This window comes from Wasmannia auropunctata, unplaced genomic scaffold (assembly GCF_000956235.1).
Source record: "Wasmannia auropunctata unplaced genomic scaffold, wasmannia.A_1.0 LD336071.1, whole genome shotgun sequence".
NCBI lineage: Eukaryota > Metazoa > Arthropoda > Insecta > Hymenoptera > Formicidae > Wasmannia > Wasmannia auropunctata.
The window spans coordinates 1,344,168-1,367,073 of NW_012026819.1; the positions used below are offsets into that span (position 1 = coordinate 1,344,168).

The following is a 22,906-nucleotide window of genomic DNA, read 5'->3' on the forward strand; positions in this document are numbered from 1 at the left end:
AAAAGAATAGTTTGTAGAAACGGGAAATGCGCATGCATATGGGGCTACGTGAAATTGAATGGTACTGTTTGTGTAAAACATTCACAAGAGTCAAAATTTTTTTTGAAAGGTGAGTAGCCTTGACTCGGTTAAGCTATTATATTCAGTTAATAGAAAATTTTTGCCGCATTTTATTTCCGTCCACGTTAAAGCAGTGCCGAGGTGAGGACCTTTCTCGGCCGCGCATAAAACCCTTTTATGTGGCAGAATAATGTGCCCGCAATTACGAGTCGCGCATTCGCACGCCAGTTCGAGGGCTGTATTGTAATTTTTGCGATTAGCATCGATAAGACGTGCCTGCAACGACATGGTCCATCTGAAACAAACCTCTTGCTCGTTCTCATGGAAAGCAGTGCTCTGTCGAACATTACTATTTCTCGAACACACAGTCTCGAAAATAGATTTACGACTGTCATAAATTCCGTTATCGCATAAGAATCGATGAACGATAGAAATAGCTTTCGCCTTTAAAGCTAACGTTTGACTGATGAAAGCTATTTCTACCGTCATTTACCTCCTCTCATTTTGTCACTCACATTCAGGCCAACCTGAATAACAAATTGATTAAATTGTGCTTCTTTCCAGGAATTCCAGGTAGTGCAACTAGCGTCGTATCCATGGGACTTTTTTTAATCGTACCTTTTGTACTCTCTACTAAATTATTTTAGATTTATAAAAATTTAAGAAAATATTTAAGAAAAGATACAAATGTTCTGTAAAATTGAATTAATTGTACTAATTGTTACTTACACATATTCTTTGATGGAGAATATTTAACAATAGTCAAGATCTTTTCGATAATATAATAAATAGTTCTTATTGTTAAAATCAAAGATATATATATATTGTAAATGTACATCGAAATTTGTATATATATAGTAAAATAAAAATGAAAATTTAAGAAATAAAGGAAGATTACACAGAAAATATTATTCTGCTTCTAATCTATTACTCGGGTCGCAATGGCCAGGCAGCCAAGTCCATTATTAATTTTTATTATGCATATAACATGATTAGACCACGTTTACGCGTGATAGGCGAAAAATGGAACGTAGGGCGTGATTTGAATACCACTATTTCCGGCGATAGAGATTGATTAAGGAAATATTGCGTATTTAAGGTTCCGCCGAACATGATAAGGAGACCAAACAGCCGACACGCGAGCCGCGTCGCGTCGGCCGTATTCATTACGACCGCTTCTACTTAAGCGAGCAACGCTCGCTTAAAGTAAGCTTTCGATGACGTCGTCGATGTATTTAAGGCATTGTGACGTCATAAAATAGGGAGAAGAGAGGTCAAGGCATACTGCCCAGATATACATATGTATATCCCTTATACGATCGACCAGACGTAAAACTCTTACCAAATTGGTAACGTATAGACGCGTATCCACGTCATAAATAGAAATGAACAGTTTATTTACAAGAGAAATGTTTATTAATTCTCTTTGTTAACAATCAATGGTTCTAAGTTTCTAACCTAATATATTATTCAAAAAAGTTTGATATTACAAACTCTTATATAAACATATTGTACATTCATTTGTTATTTTCTATTTAATCTATAACAAAGAATTGAAATTTTCTCAATTATAAATGACGCAAATAAAATATTTCTTTTTAAAGATTTACAGTTAGATAGACACGTGTTATATAAACATGTTGGATTAGCGATAATGATCTCTTTTAAAAATGTAATAAATGTTCGATAGACACGTTGGTATAGCGATAATGATCTTTTCAAGTCTTTTAAAAAGACAGTAAGAATAAGAATAGCGGATAATGTAAAATGTGACATTAGTATTAAAATCTAAAGTTGTTGTGACAACACATTATCTGTGAAAATTTTGTCAAAAAACATTAAAAACCAAGAGAAATATCTAAGATTTTCAAATAATGACTGCAAGTTTAAGAGCTTTTTAAATGTGTTTCCGATATATTTCGATTATTCAGATATTGCTTTTACCGTATTCTTAGCTGGGTTGCGCTTTAAAATTACTATCGAATAGAGTATGCGTGTAATTTACCCAATCTAAGCATCATTCTCAATTTATGGATTCATCTACGTTTGTCAGCAAGCACTAAATCATTGGGTAGTCGCTCAGCATAACTGTACAGTTTACGTCTCGGAGCTTTTGTTCCTTTACAAGTGTACTTGAACTACAGCGTCTGCAGCTAATTCAGTGCCTATTCAGTGCAGTATCGTGATTATGGAACATTATGCAATTCACAAGGGCTCGTTATATTGACAACATCAGATATTAACGTTCCTTATCCAGGATCTCAAAATTACCAGCAAAGGCCAAGTTTTCTCCACAAATTGCTAACGAGCATAGTGCTTTTGTCACCCGATGGAAGTTAGTTTAGCTAGTCGAAATTGTGCTACACAAAATATTCTAATTTCTCGCACTTTCTATATTTTCTGCATATACATATATATATGTATATATAAATGTTCTTTTTTCAGGTCAGAAATGCTATAATTAATAATAGCGAAGGCTACTGCCATTTTATTGAAGAAGGGAAGAATTTTATTTCATATAACTATGTACTGCATGCATTGTTGACATTACAATTTGAATAGCATTCTGCGAACAACCTCGTGATCTTTCGTACCCTTCCGCACTTGTGCGCAATCTCCATTTATATGACCTAACTAAGCAAAATTACCACCTGCGCTATGCAACGCAGATACGAAATCAGATTAAGGAAAATTATTTCTAACGATCGCAGGAATGGACTACTGATTTTATCACAATATTTGTTTGACAATTAACTATTTAGATAGATTACTCTTTCCTCGATTTAATTATAGAAATATATAACATAAACATTTTATTCTTCCTACATATAACTAGCATATTTTTCGTAGATAATTTATGTATATTAGCTACTGAAAGCAAAATGTTAACTCTTGAAGTCATTTCAACATTGTGTCTTATCTTAATTTTATTTATACCAACTTACAATGGAAAGCCTTGAAGGCTGTTAGCTAAGCGAAAATGTCATGCACAAAATTGGATAGCAGATTGTGGGTTTCAAATGATAACGAGAAGCAGAACGGCAGAGCGAAAATATCATGCACAAAATTGGATTGCAGAATGTGGATTTCAATTGAGTGGAAAATAGAATAGCAAGGTTGTCTGTTCCAAAGGCGATACAAGAGTACATTCACACGCTAGGATAATTCAATTAGTTATGTAAGTTGATACGCTGAGATAATATTAATCGATCATAGTAGAGTGGCGCAAAGATAGTGGGTATCGAAATCGATGTAAAGCCATATAAAATGTTTTTTAACATGATTTTAAACCGTTTCATATTGTTACTAATTAACTGGTAATATAATCGAATTTTATATATTATATATTAATTAAGCATATATCTTTTTGACAAGTTTTGAATTATATTTTAAATATTGGTAGATTTTTAACAATATATAATATTATAGAAAATTCCAAAATAAGTTTTAAGAAACATTTTTATTATAAGCATAGAATTACATATTTTCCCATATATTCATAATTAAACAAAGTTTTTGTAATTTATAATTTTGTAATATTTCATGTCTTAATGCCTTCTTTACAATAATCAGATAAAATTCAAAATTAATCTGTTAACTGTAGCAGTGGAAGCACGTGGCAAATGAGTTAGGCATGTGTGGCAAATGAATGTATTGTCGTAGACACAAACACGAAAGTTCAAAGATATAAACCCTTTGCCTTTGTATTCGGTACACTTATCGCGTCAGTGTATCTATCACAAGAAATCGAGCCGCTTATAAATCGTCGAATAAGCTGATTTGATATCGGATATGGTATACAAATGCTTCTCTCTATCAGCCAAAACGTTCCCTCGTTTATTCGCGCCGCAAGCTAACGAAGGGATGCGAAAGGTCACACGCCAACCAGATGGACAGCCGATAGAGGCTCGACCTGGCTTCTTTCTTTATAAAATGGGTCAGAACTCGCTCACGCGGATAGGAAGTGACGCTACAACGAAGATCGCAGGCACGGAATTTCAAGTTTCAGCACGCGGTTAAGCTCGTTATCTTGGATTTTCTAGGAATCTTCGCGATGCCATCGTACGCGATTTATACTTGAAAATTATATCCATAAACAATTTACATTGTTTACGGATTATTAACAGTTACAGATAACTATACAAAAGAATAATTTAAGTAAAGCATTTTGCGAATAATTATTATATCTTTAATCATTATGATAACAACGAAATAAATAATATTTCTTCACGCTCTTCAAACAGATAAGTTAAAACTTGAAGTTATATCACTCTTCATTTTATTTTCAATCTTCGATTATTTTTCACAATATACTATAATAATTGAGTCTTTTGTTGTGCGTTATTTTTCGTATCATAAACAACTATTTTATCAAGACAGTTGTATACTTGAATATTATTTAAAGTAACTACGATATTCAATAATTTTAATTGTTAGAAATAAATCTTTTTAATAAGGTTGCTTTCGAGAAATACGTCTCGGCTTCAATAAGAGATTTGAATAGATTTTTCCTATTATAGTATAATATGTATAATGTATTTTTCAGTAAAAATCAAAAAGCTTACAATTTATAATTCACGGAATGGTTGTGATATTTCTTTTGCTCGCGACTTCTGTTGAAAACAGTTAAAAGGCGTAGCCGAGCATTACAATCTCTACAGGTGATATCATCTGTAAGTTGGAAAAAAATCGCAGCGCGTGGTTGACGCAGAGGTCACGAGTTCGGTTTAATAAGTTCGCGTTTCTTGCGCTGCAAAATGTTCTCGCCCATGCACGCGCGTCGCCGGGACTAATGCAGGAAGAAAATTACGGACGGGCAGAGCTAGAGAGAGATCTGATACTGCGGCCCGTCGTACTGCACACCACGTAATTCTCTCACGTAATTTCAGGCCGACTTGCACCGGCTTGCGCCGATCTAGGACGCCGTGTAAGAAAGTTCGTGTCTGATATCGTCTCGCGCACCCGTGACGAAAATCGTCGTTGAGAAAGACGTCAGCGCTGTGGAATGCAAAGAGCTAAGTGCAATTTGCGGCCGCCATGCTGTGAGCAAGTCCGGGGGTGAGCATAAATCCTTGGCGTGCGGTTCCGCGCAGCTCACAGCCGCGCGTCCGTAAGACGGTAACGCGGAACGCGCGTCGTGGTTTGTGTCGCAGCGATTTTCTTGCGACCCGCGTATACATACCGGATCGCGTGTCCGACATTACCCGCCCTTATGTGTCATGCGTTATATGGTGCTGACGGAGGCCAAGGTCGCGCGCGACGGCCGACGCGAGGCTACGCAACGATCCATCGCGAGCGGGAGAAAATCAGTTTCGATCGAACTTCTCGATCAAGCCCGAAAAACATTTATTGGCGAAGACATCGGACTGTACGATAATCCCCAAAAATTATGTTTTTGTTACAAAATTCTTCTACGCGCGACACGTGAACGAAAATGTAGAGTAATTTTCTTCTATACTTTTTATTTAACTAATATCATTAAGAAAGTAGTTCGTTCCGATATTTTTATGCATTACGATCACAATCTCTTATATCAAACTCCTTTACTAAGGATTTAATTTACGGAACTTAATTTCTTTCGAACACGATAAAATTAGAAATAAGATTTATAAAACGCAACTTTTACGAACTACGTGAATTCATTTACACGTATTAATATCGACGAATTCGTAATTAAATTTTTCAAATACGCTGATAACATATCACATGATGTTACATATGAAAAGATGAATGTTGTGGAAGGAACGGTTACGTTTAAGTGTTCGTTAAACTTGCGCACTTTTCTTATCAGATTCCAGCGGGGCTGCCGCAAAATGTGACGCCCGATCGTATCTGCGGAATAAGTGTTTTTTTAACGCGCATGCCTGACAGCATCCCATACTTATATGTATACATGGTTGCAGCGCATTTTATTTTTACGTTTCATAAAATGGCGTTCGCTGCCAGCAATTGCTATTTAAATGAATTTCGTATACCGAGCACGCAGCGTGGCTCGGCATTCCTTTTGAATTTATTAGCATCTATTTATGATGAAAAAATTTATACATAACAAAAGATATGAGGGAGAAATAAGGCGCCGCGAGCGTCATTTGCGATTGTGGCCGAGTTATCTTTTTGCGATGACCTCATTATAAATATGAGCATCCGCTTGATTAAATGTTTTCCAACGTCTTCGAAGCAAGCGATTATTATTATTGTGTATGTAATATCCAATTTTTTTAAGCGTTTAAATGATATAAATGCAACGGAATAAGTCACGTAGAGCTGTTCACGGCTGTTATATATTTCCAAGAAGGCTGACATAAATATGCGCATTCATTATCGTAACGCAATTTAAAAATCGCGTAGTTTTACCGACGTGCACGGTGCACTGCATTTGCACATTACGTTTCACGAAAACATGCGAGAAAGAAGTTCGTATTGCCATCTACCAAAGGTATCACAAACTTACTACTGTTTCGGTGATTCAATCGTACTACAAATACAGTTTTCAACAATGTTAATATTATACAGAATTATTTAATACATTTTATTCAATGCATGGAGCTACATTTATTCATTCTCATTTATAAAAAATGTTTTTATTACAGGAGTCAAGCAAATAATATTATTATTAAATATAAATTTTTGTTATTAATTTAAAGCCATAAATAACTTTCTTACTAATATGACAAATTTAATTCATTTTAAGTAAAATTTTAATTGCTACACAAATTTTGTCTGATATGTTATTTCGATATTTTCTTAATATTAATTCCGCACGTAACATCTGAAGTATAACATATCCTTATATATATAATGCACATACCCTGCATATGTAAACTACCTTTTCATATGTACGGAACTTCCTGCACTTTCCATATCATTTTACTTTACAACATGCAACACGTAGGGTACCCAATTTGGACATGGGCCAGAAATTTTCCATCTCGCAACTCGAATGCACGCTCGTCTCTTGGAACCAATGCAATTACCATTTGCTGATATCCAGGCTGATCTGTCTGGAAATTTGTAGACAGTAACGAATCGTTCCACGAAAGTTCTCCCCGATGGAGAACGAATTTTCCCCCCTCTTCTCTCTCTCTCACTCCGTTCTGCGTTTCCAATATTTTACCGCTGAATTCATCTATGTGATATACGATCGCGCTATTTAAATTTCCATGGTTTGAAAAATGTCAAAGTACAGAGAGGATACATGTAAAATTAAAAATCTTAAATTTTTTAATCTAAATTTTAAATTCTTGAATGTAATTTATGGAGAAATGAGGTCAGGAAATAAATGATACGCATAGCTGCATTATTCTGATAATATATAAAATATATAAAAATATATGAAAATAATTTTTTTAAATTGATTTATACTTCTAAAACTAAATTTTATAATATTTTAAGTGCTTATAGAAAATACAAAAAATTAATGTAATCTTAATTATATATTTTTGCAATAAGTAAGTACGTGTTAAATTATATAAATAGTATAAATCTTTTTTGTAGGATAATATTATATTGTAAAAAAACATCCATACGTGAAATTATATATTCACCATATTTTACTGCAATGCATTCTCATCTGTTAGTTCATTACGAGCTACAACGAAAATGCTTTAACTTAAGCAACAGAGTGCAAGTATTTTGTACCGTCTACCGTATTAATCAAGGGTAGCCCCAGCCAAAGGGCGAATCGGGACCGAAGGGCGCGATCCGTTTGAGGGGTTGATGCGTAAAGGAGGAATATACGGTTTACCAGCTAGCGACGCCAGTATCGATCAGCCGCACACGCGTGTAATTCAGCGGCGTCTGGATATTCGACGACGATTCCTCTATGATTATCTATCCAGTTTATACTTTCATTCTATATTTTGAAAAGAACTCAATGCAAAAGACGTAGATAAAATATATATTTTGCTTACAAATACATATTACGTGTTTCCTTAAAGATTTAAAATTACACAATTAAAAATTATAATTTTTTTAATACATCACAGTTTCTGTTATAGAATACCTAATATCTATTATATCCAATACTTATGAGAATGCACAAATTTATATTTCTTATTATTAAATAATTGCGTATATAATATATATTTAGAGATAAAAATGAAAGTATTAGACAGAGCAAATTTTATCAAGCAGATTATCTGTATTATTTATCTGTATTAAAAATGAGACATGACAAATTCAATTCAATAAGCTCTTTGTTCGTCTTATCAGAAAATATTCAAGGAGCGTTAGTGACGTATACTAAACATATTTGTTGTATATTGAGTGGATAAGAAGACGATGATAAGGGCAGGCACAAGTACTTGTATTATATATAACTATAACGTATTTATTAGATATACCTGGAATCACGATACAGAGAGAGCGGGAATGACACCTGCTCCTACGAACGTTAGCTCCAGACTCTCACGTCAAACGCGAGATCGCCGAAAACCGGAGCATTAACCGATTGTAGCGGCATGCTTATGCCGATCTTACGTACCGCGAGGGGTCTCAACTCTAACGCTAATACGTGCGCAACTTAACATACATTAATTATACATCAATATTAATCAAATAAAAAATACATCTAATATAGTTTATATAAAAACGCATACATTTTAATTTAAAATTTTGCAAGTATGAAAAACTTTAAACTTTTATTATTTAGATTTTCCTTAATTTCTGGGTTGAACACGTGACTTTCATTTCTCGATAGACTTCTCTTAAGACAACGTTGTTTTATATGTAGCAATAATCAAGAGATAAATATCCAGAGGCAATAATCAAAACCATACAACAAAGTTCTTTTATTTATTCATAATATTTAAATAAACAAGCATTCCTAAATAAATATTTGATTCGCTAATATATTTCTTTATCATCTCAACCGACAGTGATTCATTTTATGTGTATGTCGCATTATTGAAAAGCCGTTTTATTACTTTATGCTACTAAAATCTGTGTAATATTTTAGTTTTTATTTATTTATATATATTTCTATACATTTGTTTATTTATTCTTGCAAAAAATTGTAATAAATTTACGACGTATAAATGCACATAAATCACATCGAAAAAACATCACTGAACCCTTTTTTTAAAAAAACAGAATCAAATTTAGGTTCACTATTAATGCAAACGAGTACTATCGGCTGAAACGTTAATTTGACGGGCAAAACATGTCCTTCGTACACCCAGTCGGAGGTAATTTTATTGGTAAACGGCCGTCTATCATCCATGACAGTTTGACATGCATGTGCGTCGTTGAAAGATCATACGTGAATGATAGTCTACGTTCGTTATTATTGCGCTTTCGAAAAATAAGAACGGCATTGTATAAACGATCGGGAATAGAAAAAAGCCAGACAAACGGAAACGGGAGAGGAGCAATGAAAAAAGAAAAATCCCCGACTCGCTGAGCTGCAATCTGCATGGATTATTGGGTTCGAAGGGCTTAATGCACAAAGGCCGCCCAAGGCTACTGGTTGCAGGAAAAGCGAATGTCGGAAAAGAGAAAAAAGTGTCGCATCTCCAGGATAAAGAGATGTAGCTTTTAAATCAGAAATCCAATGTAATTTTGAAAACAATAAAACCCCGCGTGAGATCGATCGCCGAAAGTGCCATGGATGTTTTTAGCTTGCAGCTATTTCGGTTATCACTTCATTTGTTCGTAAAGCAACGAGTATCGCGATAAAGGAGATTAACGAGCTGCGATCCTCAATGTACATACATGAACGATGTTCAGAAACATCGTTCTTATATCATGCTAGCTGTCTGCACCGAGACATTCAATCATGACGTTGCTTTGTATAAATTGCACGGTGACACATGTTCTGTGCATTTATTGCTTGACACGCTCTATACATTATAGCTGCATACATTAAATCCAGTATGTATACTGGAGAAAATTTAGAATTTGATATTTATAGTACGTGTTATTAAAAAAAGTTATTAAAAATGATTCTTATTAATAATAAAAACATTTTCTCACGTATTTGTTAACATATCTTTAGACAATGTAATAAATTTATATGTATATTTTGAATATTATTATTGCAATACATATTTAATTTTTTTTTTTTATTATTTTTCAGATATAAACATGACTGAAATATTATTTATATATTTGCAAAGAAAGAGCTCGTGTAAATTGCTTTATCCTAATATCGTATTTTCCCCATATCAAACACATTGTCATCTATTTCCGATGTGATCGTGCACGTTTCAAACAGGTTGGACGTAGGCTACAGCATTTCTTTTGGGACTTGCAATTCCCAAATGTAATTTCTCGTGCTTTCAGGATAGAAAAGAAAGGTCCTAAACGAACACGAGAAGTGCTGGTCGTTTTTAAATAATAATATGAAACACAAAAAATTAATAATAAAATTTAGTTAATATTTGTTTATATTTTTTAACTATTATATTATTACAAATATTATTTTTCGTTGATATTTAAAATTTAAAATTTAAATATAATATAATTTAAAAAGAATAATTAAAAATCTCTTTAATCAATTTCTTTTGAAATTTTTTTTACATTACAGCATTGTCTATAGTAACATTAAAATTTCTTATATGACCACATTTTACTTTTGTTGAAACGATTACCATTCGCAATTCAACACTTTAAGGGCCATATTTATCTGTTATGCTATTTGCAATGTTTTCAATAACATGATTTTGACGAAACATTCTTTATTGTTGTAGTATTCTTGTTGTCTAAAAAGATTAAATAAACTTAGAAACGTTAATAGATTCTTCTCTTTCATATGTGAAAAATTTTTTACAGATTTTACACAGTGCTACATTAAAATATTTTGAAATTTAAAAGTATGTTTTAAAAAATATACGTAACACTAATACTAACGGAAGAGCATATATATAGACATATTAATTGAAATGACAAAAGTTTTATTTTTACATTTTGAATTGCAAATGTACAAAGCCATAATATATTTTATAATCAATGGTTTTTGCAAAAAGTATTTAAAAAAATGTTTTTATTAATTTATTATTTAAGACAAAATTTAATAAATTGTTAGTTTAAATATTTATTAAATTTTATATTGAATTTTATATTGAATTTTTAAAAATTTGAGTTCTGCCTTGATATTTCTGTGGAGTTACCTAAAATATAAATCAATAGATAAAATTAATTTATTAGTCATATTCTTGAATTACGTATATCATATTGATAATGTGAGTTTCATTGTTTGCTTCTATCGCATCAGATTAATAAAAATTGATTGAAAAGAGCAAGTAAACTGTGATTGTGATTGAAAAAAGCAAGTGACTTTAGACAAATTAATATGAGAAAAAATGTCAATTTTGTCACCTGCATTTACAGCTATTAATTATTGCAAATAATAGTTTTTTATTAAATAATAGAAGTATAATTTAAATACTTACATTTTTCCATTTTACAATAATAAGTATTTTCTTTCTCCATTCTTTGCTTCAGTGATGATGTTCATCTTCTTCCGGTTTCGGTTTGTAGGCACAGAAGAATGTTATGCACCAAATGCAGAAGAGCAATAAAAGCAACAACCACGATATGGAATTGAATCTGTTCCATCCAAAAATGATATGACGGACTGATTTAAATTGATACTCATTCAATTTCGCACGACAATTTGGTGCGCTATTCCGATTGTCCGCCATCGCCACCGTGTCAAATATTCTTATGTTATTCGGCAAGTGATGAAATATGCGACATCAACGAATTGACTTACGTCTGCTTGTCTGATAAACGAACCACCTACACTAGTAATAAAATAAATGAAAGTGGCTGTTTCATAAATCAGATTAGATTAGATAATATTTCTTGGGAACTGTGAATTTTCTGAGAATATAAAACGGAAAGATTAAAGTACAGAAATATAAGTTAAATTATTAATTCGGAACTTGTTTGATTCAGATATAAATAATTAATTTCTAACGTTTGTTGCTATGTAAATATATTTGACGCGAGATGCTGTTACGTTTTCTGACTGAATAAAAAATTACTATATTGACTAATAAAAGTATTTGTACAGGCATACATACATACAAATATAGCAGAATATTATTACACTATTATTAATACACGTTATTAACCGATTATTTTAATAAAATAAATATATAGTTAATTAATGCATCTTATAAATGATTGAAATATTATTAATTCAATATTTCAAAAATCGTATATACACTTTTTGTTACTGTTACGAACAACAATCTGTATTATCATTATTAGTTTTACATACTATACAATACACTTTTTGTTACTGTTACGAACAACAATCTGTATTATCATTATTAGTTTTATCCCATGAGAATAACCAATATCCGAGAGCTGTTCCAACTCCTATAGCAATGCAAAGCCAATAGTTGTACGTCATAAAAATAAACATGAGAAAATAGCCGAGCACCACTTGAATCACTTGCAGAAACGTTTGAAGGAAATGCACTCCGGAAAACAACAATGCACTGTAATAATAAATAGCGTTGTAAAATTATAGACACTTCACAGAAATCGTAAGTAACATTCACACGTACTTTCTCGATTTCTTCTGCTGGTTCTTCCTGAGGAACGTCGTGTGCGCGAAGAGATACTCACTGTAATACACGGATGTACGTGACTGATCGCCCTCACACGATTTACGCGTTTTAATATTTACTCACCGATAAGATTTTAGACCTTCATACAATGCGGTTAGAAGAATGACGCCGATTACGGAACCGACCATTCCCTGCGCATTATCTATGCGCCAACCTTGGAACAGAATAGTTTCCGCAACGCCGCCGTGAAATGACATCTGGAAAGTGGGCGACCGTTGTAATTACAATAATTACAAACACAACGAGAAAAGGGTTGACTTAGATTGCGTCACCAACACTTACTCCGTGCATCTTGTCTTAAGATATTACCGGTAGATACTTTCGTAAAAGACAGTGCGTGCTTTATGATATCAACGTGAAAGAAATTTTTGTCATACGTTATACAGCTGTAATCTTTATCAAAGATATCTTATCTCATATATCTGTACTTATACCATACTTATACACACGTGAGAAGTTCGAATTCAAAATCAGAACTTAAAATTTTTGCATTAGGTTAAAATCAGTTTAAAAAACTATTTAATATAATACATATTATTTCATCATTTTATTTCTACTCCTAATTTGAAATTAAATTTAGTTTAAACATTTATTACTAAATTTTAAAACAGTTTCTAATTGACTACTATAGAATAAATAATTTTGTGTAATTATTGTAATAGAAATACTAAAAATCTATCGAGAGAACATTAAGTTATACTTTTTAAATTGTTCACAGATTATATTTAACTTTACAGAGAGCGCAAAAAGTTGTTTACACCATATCTAATAATAGCGTGTTACATAACTAACGCCTTTTTTCTTTTCTCTTGCATAAGAGAAGGATTGTAATATCTCGGAAGAAATCGTAAAAGTTCCATATATCCACAAAATACAAATATTTTATTTTTATATCAGCTTTCCTACGTTCTGTAGAAGCCTTAAAATGTATACGACGTCACCAGGTGTGTACTGTGTAGTTACTGACTTAAAGAAAACAGATAAAAACGAAGATGACAAGCACCATCATGAAGAGCGCCTTTATTTAAAAAATACTGGTAGTTAATAAAGTAAATTTAACAGAAATATCATAAAAATTATTTCACAAAAAGAATTTCGCAGGAATCACATGTATAAAAACCTAGGCTAAGATGACCGTAAAAAACTGCTTGAAAATAACACACATATTGCAATATTTTGCGCAATTGGAACGCAATTGTGTGGCAAGGTCCGTGGTATTGCTCGTCCACACACGTTGGGCGAAATCAGCTTGCGAACTCGGTCGCGACTATATAAAATATAGTCGCGATCGTCGGCAAGCCAAATCCCGGCTCACAATTGTGAAAGGGCCAAAGAGTCCTAGATGTTAAGTAAATCGATTTCTCTCGTTTCTCTCCCTCTTTCTCGCCAACTTTCTCCCTCGTTGGGGTGCATACGCCACCACTACCACCCTTGCCGCCCGACGATCAGCCAAGATGCCTGGCCTGCGTGAACGAGACGGGCGCAACCTGTGGCTGATCCTGACCGGCGCGCCTCCCTCCGGAAATTCAGCCACGCTCTCAATCCTCAAAGCGCTTCAACTCAGTGCCATTCTCACCGTGCGGCCGTTTGCATCGTCAGCCTCACGCCGAGGAAAACCCCGGCTCGCCGTGCACGACCTGCGGATCGTCGTCGTCGGCGGCTACGGCAATGCGCGTCGGATGCAGGTGTCTCGTTGATGCAACGAGGGACAAATCGCGCACGGAGCGCCGCGACGCAACCCCTCCGGGGATGACCGTGAGCGGCACGGCCGTCCTTACCGAGCTGTCGTGGTGAAACTCCAGTTCCGACGATGCGGCGATTGCGAGTTTAACGAATTATTTATTCGCGCACCCCTGCGAACTGCCACGAAGTGCTAAAAATGTGCAGACGAGAAAGGAGAGAACGGCTGGACCGCGAGTGAAGGAGAACTGCGTTTGTCGATGAAGGATGCGCGATTAGCGACCCGTCCGTGATTAGCTGCGATCGACGGCGAGGGTTATCCTCTTAAGAACACGAATGCCGTGTATATATTGCTGATCAATGTTGAATGCAATCAGAGAAATGTGAGTATTTTCTTTCTGATTCGATGTTATTGTCGATGTCTGATTGTCGCTTAATCATAATTGCACGCGAGATAAACATAAAACTGCGATATATGTTACGTGAACACAATAATTGTACAGATACGATAGAATAACTGATCAATAAGTGAAATGTTATCGTAGACTCCGAATATTGCTTGCATTTCTCCCTTATTCATACTAAATATCAGCAATTCGCTTATTAGCATTTTCATTCAGCTGTGTCTCTCATCAAATGATTGAGTAGGGTCAATGTTCTGTCACGAGGTACTGTGTATATTGCATGTTTTACGTACATGCATATACGTACGTAGAGGTGTGTATTTGCGTACTCAGCATCCAATAAAATTGAAATAAAAATTGTATAATAATTCGGCATTAATTTATTCCTTCTAATTTTCTCGTTTTTATTAAGTGTCACGAAATAGATCTTTGTCCATAATTAATTTGTTTCATTTCTATTAAATTTTGTAACAAAAAATAAACAAAATGTAAATAAGATATTTATTAAATGTGATGTAGGTTTTATTATAAAAGATAATGAAAGAAAGAGAAAGAGAGAATATTATGAATTAATACGTAATAGATATATTTTATAAAGATATATATATATAAGATGTTTATATTTATTAATATTAATAAAATACTATATAAGTAAAAATTTATTCACATTCAATTATATTTATAAGATACTATATAAGTAAAAATTTATTTACATTCAATTATTATAGGCAATGTATTATAAACAACATATTTCAGTAATATTTCTTAAATATTCTATTAGTTGAAAATATTAATCAATGTTAAGAATAAATTAATGTATTAAATATTAAGATTTAATTTCGTTTAACATAATGTACAGTGATTAGTTTAACTTTTTAATTTTAAATTAAAAAATTTATAAATGTATTCATACTAGAGAAATGGAATAATATTATCACAATGAAACGTAACATTTCACAAAATGCATTTTCCTCTATGATAATTAACTTCTCTCCAGAATAAAGAATGTAATTTATTATTCTAGACATAAAAATTTCCTATCAAAAGATCGCTCGTCTAACAAGTCGGATGAAAGCCATTATCGTTACCCATTGTTCATAATGATTGGCGTAAGTCGGAGTATAATTGCTCTTATACCTCTCGTAGAGGTGAACATTGATACAGTGCCGTACATCCATCTACGATAACTAACTGACAATTCAAAATATTCGTTCTCATAATCTCGTTCTTCATTTGCATGCATATCCGCGCAAATAAGCGCCATAATTGCGTTTCACGTTATTTACTCATTATGCGACTAAATGCTAAACATGTAAATTTGATATAAATATCACTTTAATGCTGCGGATTATGGAAGCTATGCTCCGATATTTAAACAAAGAAAAAACGCAGTCAACAAATGAACAAATCGCGCGTATTCTAACATAATAAAATTATGTTATATACATATATGCGAGAGTTATTATATATACGCTAAAACGTGTTATTACACAATAATGTTACGTAGGCGAAACTCATCGATGTTGGAAAAAAGTTCTTCTTTGTAAAATGTTTTATTATAAATTTTCTTTCTATCACATCTGGCTCTTTTATTATGAATAGATGTTCATTCTGAAAGTATTGATCCAACAGTGAAGCTTGACGAGAATAACTCTATCCCTATTATTATCTGCGTAACCACAATCTTATTACATTTAATGACTAAAGAAATTATAATCACGCACAATACTCAATTATGTTGCAGATTATGTAAATTGATTGGACGTCCAGTGACTTTTGGCAAAGAAAAACATATCGTCATATTTAAAGTTTATCAACGACATGGAATAGAAGACTGATGTCTATAATTTGTAGAAGTACATCTCTCATCGTGAGCTTCTTTAACTTGTAATTATTCAATCTCGCTTTACACAAAGACACGTATGTTCGATTCATAGAAAGAAAAAAAAGGGATAAAACCTTCGAATAGCAACGTCAGAGTGTATCTATAGCTTTCTACTTTTTGAAAATCAACATCATATACGAAGAAAGTACTAAAATGCTATTAATTTTTTATTAATCGATGTGCAATACCTCAAAGAAGACAGGTTCGAAACGCGGATCACGTTTGTCGACCATTTTTACACGAGACCTTTTACTGCGCCGAAATAAAGCTGAACGTTCATGCCGGTAAACGCAACATATCGTAATATCGGGACCAATGCTATCGACATAAAATACTTGTGCATGTACGAGTGTGCTATGCCGACGTAAGAAAACTTAACCGAGTCACGACTACTGAGAGAGAGTAGCTCGATATAATTTTCGACATGAACATTACGTTCAATATAGGAAAAGGGCTCGATCGATACCATCGTGAGACGGGGAATGTCTAAAGATGGCAGAAGGTCTATGGCTCCGACGTTTATTTTTCAAATGTACGATATAGAGTATAGCGATAATTAGCGAGACGCCAATCAGCAACAAACTCGAAGCATGTCACCCGACAAACAAAAGCACTTCGAAAACAAAGGGGAAACTTTCTTTCGCGCGTAACTCCGACTTTGCCGAGTAAAAGAGGTCGGCCGGGGTAGACGAGAAAATAGAAAAGCGGAAGTAAAATGCCGAAAGGAAGTCCAGGCAAGGATAGCAGCGAGAATATTCAATTGGAGCCTTTGTCTAGGACGCCGAGGCGCAATGAATCTACCGACCCTGCGGAAATAGACGCGAAGGCACCGTTAAGACATGCCGCAAGAAAGACGTGCGATTCAGGTACGTGTAACATTTTGTTACATTAAATTTTTATCTTGCCTTGCAAAATATATGCTAGATATACTTATGTGAATTGCATTATGCAAAAAAGAAGAATATGGAATGTGATATAATTAATAAGGAAGTAATTTTTAACGGAAAGACAAGTAAAAAAACGTACAATAAATTTTATTGATTGGCTGCGTAGTTCTTGCGCGAAACTATTTCAGATGAAAGTCAATGTACGCGCGCGTCTTTATTGATTACGGAATTTAGATCGTAAGATATTTGGGGTATTTACTTAAATTGTGTTCCACTCGGATAACTCTTCGTGTTATTCAAATTTAATAAATTCCATCTAAACGGGAATGCAGCTCAGGTATAGATGTTCAGATAAAGCTCTCTCGATTCTCGCGTGACCACATAGATTGGCATACATTCGAAATTTGCACATTGTTGCCCTTCGTGACTTGCTCGCGCGATGCAAATCCAACTTTAGAAAATCTAAAGATAGTTATAACCTCAGGCGGAAGAAGGCTTTCGAATTTACGAAACTTCATATAGTAGTTTAATACATCTCAATTTCTTCCCTTATTTATCGCGTCCGCGTGTTCAGCCGATTATCGGAAACTAACAGTACGTGTCCCGAAACTAAACTGACCGGAGGAAAAAGGTTGACGTTTATAACACTGATGCCAGCCGATCCTTACGGGACACGTAACTTGGGCGAACATATTGCAGCCGGAAGCGCATGAATGTTTCAATGCGTTTCGCCCAGAGTCGGAATCCGTTTGACCAGATACGACATATATTTTGAAGCAGCGCGAGATTCGCTGCGACCACGAAATATCTAAATAACTTATGTTACACAACGCCTCCCTTTTTCGCAGTCGAGGGAGTCTCGCTGTAACAGCGAGGACAAAATGTTAAAGGTCACAAGTTCAAAAGTTCAGCCATTTATAAACATTCCTTTTCTGTCTATATTCGTCAATATCAAAATTAGTCAATGCATTATTAACTATTAAACTGTGTCAATTCACAGATAATTTCGCGAATGTATTCTTGGAGAGAGAGAGAGAGAGAGAGAGAGAGAGAGAGAGAGAGAGAGAGAAACGCTTTTCTCTAAAATTTAATTTATAAAAGTATATAATTATGGTTTTGTCTAAAATTAAATTTTCGACAAATATTTTTGTTTGTGTCTTTGTTAAAAATAAATTTATTTTATGTTAATAAAAATTACATTGCTTAGTTATATCTTTTTTAAAGACGTATAACTTTTTATTTAATATTTTAATATAAATATCTGCTGAATAAATCGCAACATAGTTCGTCAGAAAAAGCTTTCTCCTTCAATAGAAGCACGAATGTTATTTCGTAAATGAACGTAATGTGATTATCAGAGGGGCTGCATGGAGAAAAGAAAATCGATATGGTACCCCTCGAATAAACTGATCCATTCGCACAATTCGTCAGCGATTCTGATCTCAAAAGGGTCACATCTCATGTGGCACACAGCTATTGTATACATTTGCTTTCTATACACTGGAAATGATATTCTACACTGCAGAGTTTTATCATTTATTGTTATATAAAAAATAAGAAAAATTAACTAAATTTATATATAAGTAAAATATTAAATTAGTTTATGTATTATTATATAATGTATAATAAAATTTAAGAAATAATTTTCACGATTTAGAAATTGTAATATTAATAATTTTTGAGTTATAACTGACTGAAAATTAAAAAGTTTTAACAAGATGTGAATTTAAATGTAAATTCTCACAGAATTAGTAAAACTATTATATATGTCATAAATATCTGGGGATAAGGGGAACATATAGATATCTTTCTTTTTCAATTTTGGCAAAAATCTATAAAAAAAAGCTCTTGCAGAATTATAAATATTTGATACCTATATAATAAAATCAAACTGTTCTATTAATTTTTTTCAAAATTCTTATTTTAATGGAACAAAGAAATAAAAAGAAGTGATAGGCAATAGTATCTTGCCCCGAGAACCAAAATTTTTATATCATGCTTTCAGATGTATTTCTTTATTCAAATATTAATTAAATTTTTGTATTGCTTTTGTCAATCAAAGTAAGAATAGTTTACTAATTAAGTATAAACGATAAAAAAAAGTGTGACGTTAAAGTCATCGTCGCGTCGGGTCGATGCAGCTTTGTAATATTAAACAAGCCGAAGTGAAAAGTCATAAATCCCCTGCATTGTCCGGTTGACTGCTCTCGCGGCTGAGAGACCAATATCATGATGGGCCACCAACGGAGGGGTTGCAAAGCATGGATCAGGGATGGCGCCACCGTAATGCCAACCACCCCCAACTGACGAGGACCGGCAAAACCACCCCCGTAAAGCAGTCCGCCACCAGGGGGTTTGGAAAGCCGCCATTTCTGCCTAACTCCGCAGTAGCTATATCCCACACCTTTAATGCCAATGAAATGTCAAGGGGATGCCGCGCGCTATAGACACGCCGACGGCGTCGGGCTATTCGGCTTGAGTTTCATAAGCTCGCGGTTCCTCGCGGCAGGGTCGATCGCGGTCGTGCTGCAGGCGGTGGTGGTGTTGCACAAAGTCCGGGTCCCGGTTGTGCTCGGTGCGCCCGCGTTACGCACGAGTCAGCGCGTTCACGCCGATTGAGTGACGCCGACCGTTCGCGCGTCGCCGCTCGTGTATGGTTCCGCTGGTGTTGCTCGCTGGATCCCACGCGTTCGTATCTCATGCTTGCTATCGATTGAGAGGATTAAGATTGCCGACCGTGGCCTACTCGAACGTCTAAAAAAAGAAAAAGACGCAATCTAGTCCGGCCACATTGCTGCATTTGCGTGCAGCGAATGATATAGAAAGTCTCGAGCCGATAGTAATTGATACGGCTCGAATGACCGCGCCGGCACACGCGAGCCGGCTTCGCGGTAAATTAAATTCCAAACGCCGTCTACCGAAGTCGAAATTCTCTCTCGTTGAGACTTCAATCTTGAGACAACGGTACAGTGGCGAAAGTTCGGTCAAGGGAGAAGCTACGAGGCGACGATCAGGCGTCCGCGCAAATACTGGCTGAACAGAGAGAGCCGCTCATAAAAGTCGCCTATGCCTCGAAAGACGGTCAGGTAAAAGAACTCGTTCATCGGAGACCGCCGCCGAATCGGTTCGCGATGAGCGAGCAGGATGTCGACGATGTTGCTTTTCTGACAGGTGAGATCTCCCTATCTGCAGGTGGCTGGTTAGGGATAAGAATACGATCGCGTGCCACCGACGCGTTCTCTTCGACACGATACGCGTCTGCTGTACCTAAACAATTTCTTTTCCATAAGAACGGCTCGGTCAGATGGCCCACTTACAGCCCTTTCGCGAGCTGCGAATAGACTATGAAGCACGTGTATGCGATCAATAAAACGAAAGCTTCCTCCGATCTTTCGAATTAAAGCGTGCACACTTTGTTCTCGCCCACGCGCTTGTATCGCAATCACCTACTGACGGCTTTTGTTATTAAGGTTTCGTTATTGACAGCGGAAATAGATACGTTGACGAGTTGATAATGTTGTTCGATGATTTCATTGCGCGCATGCATCTATATATGCACGCGATTGTATAACGAAATATATTTGTAAAACATATTTTGTTGCAAATTATATATGTTACAAATGTCATGTAAATTATACAAATTGTTTATTTCTAAGACTTATACATTTATAGATTTACAGATTTTATTTAATTTTTTTTGAAATTATAAATTTTAATATCTTAAATAAACTAAAATTAATGCATCAACGTCGTAGAAATCTTTAAGAAAAATTTAGTATTAAAATAAATTTTTTTGTATATCTTGCACAAGATATCTTTCACAATTGCAAGAGTATTACCTACAAGATAATAAAGATAATAAAGATAATAAAGATTACGTTTAAATTGAAGATATAATTTTTTGAACAGATTATAGAATGTATTAAGAGACATAATATATTCTTTAAAATTTCAATTTTTTTCAAAATCAAATTTTTTAAAAGAATTATTCTAAATTTAAATGTTGCAAAAATAAATATATTCTTTTTCTATTCTGTTGCAATGTAATTATGTGCAACTCATTTGTATACAAAAGTCTATCAATTTAATAAATTATAATATATTTTCCTTAAATTTATTAAATTCTATTAACTTTTAATAAAGATATAGGAATTGAACACTTATTTAGTCGCCTTAAATATAAATAAAAATCCAAAGCTTAAAAACTGTATCACTCGAAGTAAAAATGTTATCATTCCATTTTTTGCATAAGGCAAGCGCATTAGATATTCTGCATAGTTGTGCAGCAGTCCAAAATCCAAATAAAGAGTATAATTATAAGAAAAGCAAAGTTTTTATTAAACACGCATCAAAATATTAAATTAATAATTTTAAATATAATCTATAAATCAAGCCAAATAATACGCAAATAAAAACATATTTTTTGTATATTTTTATAAGATGGAAAATTATCTTTTATATGTACAAAATAATTAAAAATTAGAAATATATATGTATATCTATATTTAAAATTATTTATCTATATTTTGTGATTATATAAATTTGTTATCTCGATTTGTTTCGGAAATGAAGTAAAGCTAAAGCTGATAAAGAAAGAAATTTGATTGGATTATTTATTAATAGCTATTCATAGAATTTACATAACCAGTTGAAATTAATTACACTAATTAGCTATAAATTACGGAACAATTACGAAATTTATAACAAAATTTATACAACGTCACGTGATATTGGAGCAAATCCTTCTACAGGAAATTCTTGTTTTAGGAGACAGCAGCGCAGGATTGCACAGACGTAACTTTTACGAGCGCGCAAATGAAGTCGTTAGATGTTCTGAGAGGAAGACTTACTGCGTACTTTGTATCTGCTGCATGGTACTTCTCATTACATCACTTATCATCGCCTTGGCACCTTTGCGAAATGGTATTTAAATGTCAAACTTTTCCATTTTGAACAGGCGTTTCTGCATAAAAATCGCATTTGTCATGGTTTATTTCGTATATTTAATCATATGTCTTTCTCTTTTTAGGCTGCGTTTGTTCTGAAGAAGACGCGAGTAAGATCATGGCCGATGAAATGGACGCCGTGCCTCGGATGGAGAATGGAGAGGTACGTACATTTGAATGCATGTAAAAATCTTATTAATGTTAATAACATTTAAAAAAACAAAAAATTACATACATCTTGTTTACTTTTAAAAAATTACTCTATTTGATTTATTGAACTGTATAAATTTACATTTTTTCATAAAAATCATAAAATATTTAAAAATCTATTTACCTGTGAAGAAAGTAGAAATTCAAAATTCGATTTAAAATATTTTTAATTAAAATAATGTTAATATATATATACATATGTATATATACATTACATTAATATATATACATATGTGTGTGTATATATATATAT

The 22,906-nt window shown here is 33.8% G+C and overlaps 3 protein-coding genes across 4 annotated transcripts in view; 2 read left to right on the forward strand and 1 right to left on the reverse strand.

Moving 5' to 3' along the window:
• The window catches only part of LOC105449897 (multiple epidermal growth factor-like domains protein 10), a 3,991-nt gene extending 3,283 nt beyond the window's left edge, over window positions 1-708 (forward strand). The window contains exon 12 of the mRNA XM_011689351.1: window positions 625-708. Coding sequence (XP_011687653.1) covers window positions 625-626 — 2 coding nt within the window. The 3' untranslated portion in view covers window positions 627-708. The remainder of the gene's footprint in view (window positions 1-624) is intronic.
• Window positions 709-12,182: 11,474 nt separating this feature from the next.
• Window positions 12,183-13,003, reverse strand: LOC105449898 (high affinity copper uptake protein 1). Its single transcript, XM_011689352.1, has 5 exons — window positions 12,924-13,003; window positions 12,705-12,838; window positions 12,579-12,638; window positions 12,325-12,509; window positions 12,183-12,258 (listed from the first exon to the last, which is right to left on the reverse strand). Exons 1-5 carry the CDS (start codon window positions 12,930-12,932, stop codon window positions 12,245-12,247), a joined length of 402 nt encoding a protein of 133 aa, XP_011687654.1. The 5' UTR covers window positions 12,933-13,003; the 3' UTR covers window positions 12,183-12,244.
• Window positions 13,004-14,209: 1,206 nt separating this feature from the next.
• The window catches only part of LOC105449902 (endoplasmic reticulum aminopeptidase 1-like), a 16,299-nt gene continuing 7,602 nt past the window's right edge, over window positions 14,210-22,906 (forward strand). The window contains exons 1-4 of one of the 2 annotated variants that reach the window (XM_011689360.1): window positions 14,210-14,704; window positions 16,470-17,476; window positions 22,265-22,420; window positions 22,527-22,606. In XM_011689360.1, coding sequence (XP_011687662.1) covers window positions 17,326-17,476; window positions 22,265-22,420; window positions 22,527-22,606 — 387 coding nt within the window. In that variant the 5' untranslated portion in view covers window positions 14,210-14,704; window positions 16,470-17,325. Of the gene's footprint in view, window positions 14,705-16,469; window positions 17,477-20,246; window positions 20,669-22,264; window positions 22,421-22,526; window positions 22,607-22,906 lie in introns of those variants that run through there. The other variant, XM_011689361.1, reaches the window with a different exon arrangement.

Excerpts from the sequence above, each read along its gene's own strand:
- LOC105449898 (XM_011689352.1), bottom strand. Across the intron at positions 12,639-12,704 it reads GAAGGTCTAAAATCTTATCG|TGAGTATCTCTTCGCGCACA; the intron begins GTGAGTAAATAT and ends CGTGTATTACAG. Across the intron at positions 12,510-12,578 it reads CAGCAGAAGAAATCGAGAAA|TGCATTGTTGTTTTCCGGAG; the intron begins GTACGTGTGAAT and ends TTATTATTACAG.